The sequence below is a fragment of the Dasypus novemcinctus genome, chromosome 30 (assembly GCF_030445035.2).
Source record: "Dasypus novemcinctus isolate mDasNov1 chromosome 30, mDasNov1.1.hap2, whole genome shotgun sequence".
In the NCBI taxonomy this organism is placed as follows: domain Eukaryota; kingdom Metazoa; phylum Chordata; class Mammalia; order Cingulata; family Dasypodidae; genus Dasypus; species Dasypus novemcinctus.
This window is the reverse complement of record NC_080702.1, coordinates 46,077,219-46,084,915: the sequence shown is the minus strand read 5'-3', so window position 1 is coordinate 46,084,915 and position 7,697 is coordinate 46,077,219. Positions and strand designations below refer to the sequence as shown.

The 7,697-nt window shown below is 34.0% G+C and overlaps 1 protein-coding gene across 1 annotated transcript; it reads right to left on the bottom strand.

The window, feature by feature from the left end:
* Positions 1–1,500: 1,500 nt before the first annotated feature.
* LOC101444552 (olfactory receptor 7A10-like) lies at positions 1,501–2,454 on the bottom strand. The gene has a single exon (XM_023583746.3). It carries the CDS (start codon positions 2,452–2,454, stop codon positions 1,501–1,503), a length of 954 nt encoding a protein of 317 aa, XP_023439514.3.
* Positions 2,455–7,697: the final 5,243 nt, after the last annotated feature.

Below are 7,697 nucleotides of genomic sequence, written 5' to 3'. Positions count from 1 at the left end.
AAGATTTATTTATTTATTTATTTATTTATTTATTTATTTATTTATTTCTCTCCCCTTGCCCCCCACCCTAGTTGTCTGTTCTCTGTGTCTATTTGGTGCATCTTCTTTGTCCGCTTCTGTTGTTGTCAGCGGCACAGGAATCTGTGTTTCCTTTTTGTTGCGTCATTTGCTGTGTCAGCTCTCTGTGTGTGTGGCACCATTCCTGGGCAGGCTGCACTTTCTTTCGCTCTGGCGGCTCTCCTTAAGGGGCGCACTCCTTGTGCATGGGGCTCCCCTACATTGGGACACCCCTGTGTCGCACAGCACTCCTTGCCTGCATCAGCACTGCACATGGGACAAATCCACATGGGTCAAGGAAGCCCGGGTTTGAACCACGGACCTCCCATGTGGTAGATGGACACCCTAACCATTGGGCCAAGTCTGCTGCCCTATCTTGTTTTTCATGAGAGCAAATTTATATACTAGTTTAGAGTGAATCATTATTGTTTCCACCTATATTTAGGTCCTGGAGAAGACTGAAAAAACAAGGAACACATTTTTCTTTGAGAGAAAAATAATAGATGCAGGAATGGGAAAGTAAGAAAAGGTCTAGGTATTATATCAATTCAAGGAAGATATAAGAAATTTGAAATACTCTCTAATACTTGCTAATGAAACATGCTTAAAAAATTTACTCTCTAAAAAATTTTTTGTGTAAACACATATTTGTACGTTTACATAAAAACCTGAAGTTATCTTCTAATATCTGGGTTTCATAGTTGAGAAAGGTATTGTAGGAAATGGGGAAAACATGCACCTTGCTTTTAGGATCTGTAAATATGAATTACTATCATAGGATGTGCTTAGAGAAATTTCCAGAAAATATTCTTTTCTATGAAAATAAGTTTTAAGGGTAACCATAGATCACTGGGAGAATAACAGTAATTATTGAGATCATCAGTGTTTGAAAGATCAAAGATAGTGTTGTTGATTACAATCTCACTTAACTTATGATTTGGAATGTGAAGGAAAAAGGGGCATATCACAGATGTACTGTGGACTATTGTAAACCAATCAGATGGTTTCTCCAGTTCAGGACATGACCTTTTTTTGGAGCCAATGAATAAAGACCCTGATAGGTGCTACACAGCCTTTCATAAGAGAGTTTATTTTTCACCAAAACCATAAACAGCAGGAGCTTCTTTCGTCTGGCACTGACTGCAGTACATCCTCATCCCTCCAACACTTGCTATAATTTTATATATATAGAATTACATGTATGGAATATTTCACTATTGAAAATCCAGGCAGTTGTTTCTGCCTTCAATACTGATTCCAGGGAATAAAATAAGAAAGATCACATAATGTAAAATAATAAAAAAAGAAACAGGTATTCTTCATTAAAAAAATTACAGAATTAAAGTTCTGATGTGAGTCAAATAACAGATTATCTCTCTATTCACTTACAAAGATTTTATTTCTATATCTCCCAGTTTTTGGCCTCTATTTATCAGCAATTTTCTAAATTTGGGAAAAGAATCCTTTTATAGAGAGAATGTTTCTCAGCTTTTTAAAGGCCTGCTTCATGTCCTTATTTCTAAGACTATAGATAAAGGGGTTCAGCATAGGAATGACCACCATGTACATCACTGAGGCTATTGCATTTTTCCTTGAGTTGTGGGAAGCAGTAGAGCTAAGATATACTCCAAGACATGTACCATAAAACAAGGTCACTACTGAGAGGTGAGACCCACAGGTAGAAAATGCTTTTTGCTTGCCCTCAGTTGTTGACATTCTCAAAATGGAGGATATAATCTTAGAGTAAGAGAAAAGGATCCCAGTGAGTGGAATAAAACCCAGAAGTCCAGATGATAAATATATCACTAAGTCATTTAGGAAGGTGTCAGAACAAGCAAGTCGGATTACCTGATTAAGTTCACAAAAAAAGTGGGGGATTTCCAACTTTGTACAAAAAGACAGTTGCAAAACCATTAAACATTGTGAAAGGGAGTCCAAAATACCCACTAGCCAGGATGCCAGTAGCAGGAGGCCACAGAGCCGGGAGTTCATGATGACCATATAGTGCAGGGGGTGGCAGATGGCCACGAAGCGGTCATAGGCCATTATAGTCAAGAGGGCGTTATCTAATTGTCCAAAAATTATGTAGAAAAATATCTGGCTGAGGCAGCTTTCAAAAGTAATGATTTTGCTTTCTTTCTGGATGTTCAACAGCATCTTTGGGACAGTGGTGGAGGTGAAACAGATATCTGTAAAAGACAGGTTAGAGAGGAAGAAGTACATGGGTGTGTGGAGGTGGGAGTCTGAGATGATGGCCAGGATGATGAGCAGGTTACCTGTGAAGGTGACCATGTACATCAAGAGGAACAGTCCAAAGAGGAGGGGCTGCACTCCCGTATCTTCTGACAGCCCCAGAAGTACAAATTCTAAGACACATGTTTGATTTTCTGTTTCCATGTAGATGATGGAATTCCTGGAAGAGATATCAGAATAATGCAAATTTAGCCACAAAGAGAAATCATAAAAATATAATAAATGTAATGATTTGTTTTGTAAGCAAATTAAGATTATATTTTTATAGGGTTTATAAAGGTTTAATTTCCTTATGTAAGAATGTCAGGGAAATCAAATGCCCCTGCTTCTCCTTGAAAATTTTGTTAACTAATTATACTTGTCCATAAGCGAAAAACTATGCCCAGGCAATATTTTCCACTACAAGTTCTCTCAGTCTTAATTTTCAGAAACAAACCGAATGACCAATCTTTTTGTACCTTGAGAAAAAAGCAGCGAAGAATAAGAACAAAGTTGTAAGAACCATATGTCTTAATTGCAACACTTAATGTAGAAACATAAATTAATTAAACAGTATCCTCTTGAAGAAATAGATAGAATAAAACACCCATACAATTGTGTTCAGTGAATGTTTCACAGACGACAAGGGCAATTTGATGTAGACAGTATGGTCTTCTCAACAAGTGGTACTAAAACAACAGGATATACTCATGCCAAACAAAAAGGAACTTAAGCACAAGTTGTAACAATTTCATAAATATTAAATCAAAGTTAATCATAAACACTTAAAAGTAAAATGAATGGTAAAACTTCTGGAATAGACATAGAGAATGTTTAGGGTCCCATGGTGTGGAAATGAGTGTTTAGATAAAGCACCCAAGGCATGATCTTTGAGAAAATAAAATTTATAAGTTGTTTTTACTCAAATGTAAAACTTCTGCTCTTTGTAAGACATTGATAAGGGATTGAAAAGAAAATCTACAGATTTGGAAAAAAATATTTATAAAACATGTCAGCTAAATGATTTACATCCAAATACACAAAGAAGCCTTAACACCCCAAAATAAGAAAGCAAATGCAGAATTAAAATTTATTCAAAGTATCTGAACAGACTCCTAAGCTAAGAATATATACACTTCCCAAGTAAGCACACAAAAAGAAGCTCCCACCTGCTTCTGTGTCTGTCGAGACTGTAACTGGGAAGGAAGGTGGTGTTCCAACATCAAATGGCTCTGTTCCTATCAATGCCTGATGAAAAAAATGAAAAGCATGAATTTTTCAATCTGTCCTTTTATTACTGTTTAAACTTTTATATATAAGGACATTTATTCTGGAAAAACAGGGAAAAAACGCTGTTGGTATGATTAGTCTTTCAAATGATATATATATATATATATATCAATGATAGCATTACTGTACAGTGTTTGAGTATGCTTTCAAAAAAAAAGATTAGAATTCGAATGAAATATTTTTGTTGTGGAAATTTAATTTAATCCAAATATATCGATGGATACATAGTAAAGGCACAAACTGAAAAGCAAATTCTTGAATAATAGTAAATAACAGGATCAGTGTTATTAAAGGTTGTCTCACTAACTTTTGTTTTATGATAAAGGATATAATTGATTGATTTCTATGCTAGAAATATACTGCATTTACTATTTATTCTGTTTTCCTTGCTTCTATAGAGTAAGTTTGTCACAAGGCTTAAACGTTTTAATATTCATTTTGATTCAGATTTGAGGTTTTATTATATATGGAATCTTTTAAACTTCAGCCAAAAATGAATGCAAATGTGAAAATTCTGGTTTATTTTAATTCTGATTCTGCTTAAGTTTTTGGCTTTAAAGATTATAATAATGGCAATGGGTGAAGTGCCGACAAATGTTACGGTGATGTTTTTATTTTATAGATTCTTACTATAACTAGGTTAGAACTTGCCACAAGTGAGTCATGTTTTTCAAATGTGCATTTTAAAATGAATGATTTTTACAGATACATCATAATAAATTTTAAAGCTACATGTAAAAAAAGGGCGGTGATGTGGGAGAGGTGATATCTAGGAATCCCTCACACTTTTGATTTAAATTTTCTGTCATATAAAACCTCTTTTTTAAAAAGTTCATTATATTAAAAAAATAAAAGTAATAAATAGTCATATTTTTTACTGCTCTTTCAAGAACTTAGTTTTGCCTGTTTTTTAATATTATTTGTAATGGAACATACAATAAACATTAATTTGTGCCTGGCTTTTATTCTCCACAGTATTCCTGAGAGGAGATTCATTCATTTTGTTCCAAACATTAGTAGTTCAAGCTTTTTCATGTCTGTGTGGTATTCCATTGTGGTATTATGCCATAATTTAAATATCTGTTCTACTGCTGGTAGACAGTTGGGTTGTTTTCAGTTTTGGGCATTAGGAATAAGGCTGCTTATAACATTCTCAAACATATCTCTTGGCACACACACACATATATACATTTTCTTGGGTGCATACGCACAGCAAAAATTCTGAATAAAAGTGCATTAATGTGTTAAACTTTAGTAAATTCTACCAAACAGCTTTCCACGGTATTTCCATGCATATATGCTCTCATCTACAGTTTATGAGAGTTCCATTCCTCCTATTCCTCACTAGTACTTGGTGTTGTCAATTCTATTGATTTTAGCCATTCAGTTACAAATGATATTGGAATTTGTAACAGGAATAATGTTTAAGTTTTATGATATTTTATACTGAAGGGATACTTTTCAAAGGGTAGGCATGCTGAAAAGAGTTTTATTCCTTTTTTGAAAAGATACTTGAGTGCCCAAGATTATATAGACAGACTCTATGGTCTCTTAATAATGTTTTCATCTATATGAAGAATTCCCAGAATTTAACACTACAAATGTTCAATGGAATTTACATAATTGAAAATTAATTAAATTTGATATTTTTATATTTAAATCATAATTTAAAAATTCAAAACAAGTAAAAACATCCCACCATAATATATATCTGTACCCACTTCTTAAAATAGATAAAAAGCTAAAATCTTACAATACCAATTGCTCTTGAGGATGTGGAGCAATACAATTTGCATTCATTGCTAGTGAGAACACAAAATTTTAAGCCATAAGACACTTTAGCAGTTTTTTTGCAAATAAACATAGTATTTTCATATTATTTATAATTCCAAAAATACATATTTTTATATTATTTATGAATTTCAAAAATATATTGGTTTGTGTTTGTAAACTGGTTTATTCTTCTGGGCATATTAGATTGTATTAAATTCAGAGGTTTAACTTTTAATTAAGTCGAGATCAGGGCTTTTATCTGAGCATGTCAATAGGGCATGCAGGGTGCAGTCCCCACCCCCTTGGTTGGGGTAAAATAGACTTTCACACAGTCTATTAGACTAAACACATGGTGAAGGAGAACACAGAAAAGAACACAGAGGAAGAAAAATATCTCATTAGACAGGATCTTGTGATTTCCTGAAGAAAGATGAGCCTGATAGTGTGCAGGTGACCTTGTGAAGAGATCAGAGCAGCCCAGAAAGAAATGAGCCCCACGAAGAGAGACACGCTTTTTACCAGTTTATACCTTAGTTCAGAAGAAATTGGAGCCATGGAGCCTTAAGAGGAAGGAGGAAGGCTGAACACTTTCAGAAAATGCATGTCAATTTGTCAACATGTGGCAACAGACTTTGGGTGAGAAAATACTTTTACGGTACCTTGAGTTGGATTATTTAGAGCCTGGTAACTGATCAGCTTCTACCCCAAAGAAATACCCTTTATAAATGCCAATAGATTTCTGGTACCTTGCATCAGCACCCCTTTGGCTGACTAATACACCATACAATCCATCAATTGTGCTTCTAGGCATATATATGAAAATTTAAGTTTGCACAAAAACACACACATAATTGTTTATAGTAGCTATATTTGCAATTTCAAAATCAGAAAGCAATGAAGAGGTTGTTTAACAGGATAAAAGGTGAATTTGCTGTACTATATCTATACAGTGGATCATTACTGAGATAAAATGAAATGTTCCTTCCAGCCAAATATATACATATTTGATGAATTTTAAATGGTTATTGCTAATTAAAAGAAAGCAGTTTTAAAATGCTGCATATGCTTATATCAATTATATCATTTTCTGGATATGGTACAACATTGGGATAATAGAATATTCACTACTTGCTTGAGTACAGAGTAAGACTGAATAGATAGAAGCACAAAATGCTTTGTAGAATAATAAATCTATCTTGCTTAATACTGTTAAATTAGATGCATGCTATTATACATTTGTTAAAATGCATTGAAATTGAAAACACAAAGAGTAAACCTTACATATGCAAATACAAATTAATTACAAGGTCAAGGGAATCCCAGATAGAATAAACTTTTTGCAAATCTAACTATATGAAAAATGTATAATTTGCCCCAACAGGGGGAACTGAGGGCAAAGGTCTGGAAAAGTAATACTGGTTGTGAATGGAATCTGTAAAGTGAAGTCAAAAGAAATGTGTGTATGTCCTGTACTCTAGTCGAAAAACTAGCATTCCACCGAGTATGGATTAACAGTACTAAATCTTGTATACATATCCGCTAAAATCAAGAAATCCATAGACAGATGGCAGTTAAGGGAATATTTTTCTCACTGTAAAGTGGGAGCTTACAGATAAACAAATGGAAGAGATCAAAATGTTCTATGTGATAATGGATTAGAGGTAGAAAAATCAGTATGAAATCATGGGTAGGTGAATACACACAGAAGGTTTTTTATATACATATTACTAGATACAAGCATGTACAGATCTTAGCATACACATGTATATTTCATACATACTCTGCAGAGAGGGCCTAGAGGCTCAGTAGCAAAGAGCACAGATAGTGCCCAGACCTTGGAATTTAAAACCATTCTCCAATCATTGTCTTCTTAAAGAAATTGCTGTTTCTAGGAAAGAAATATGGAAGAACCACCTGGTATATTTTGTGGTATCAAAAAGTAAATAGGTGCTAAAATTAACCTTTCAATGATGGGGTTGTTGTACAGAGAAAGAAGGTAAACTGGAAAAAGATTCGATGGCTAAATAGAGCAAATTGCAAAACAGCAACAGAAGTAGTATTGTATCACACACCAAAGTTTGAAATATACGTCATGAGTCAATCCTGATATAACTAATTTATACATAACAAGAGGCAAATCTCTTAAGAAGAGGATTTCAATAATTTTTATAAACATTGCTCTCTCAAGGACATGGAGAATAAATCCCCAATCTGAAGTGTGGGCTTCAACTAGTGGCTTCTTTGCAAAGGTGATATATGAAAAGGCTTAGTAATAAGGAACTTTACACTGAGGGGACTTCAAAACACTGTCGATCAACCTAAACATCAACAATGATAAGTCATAC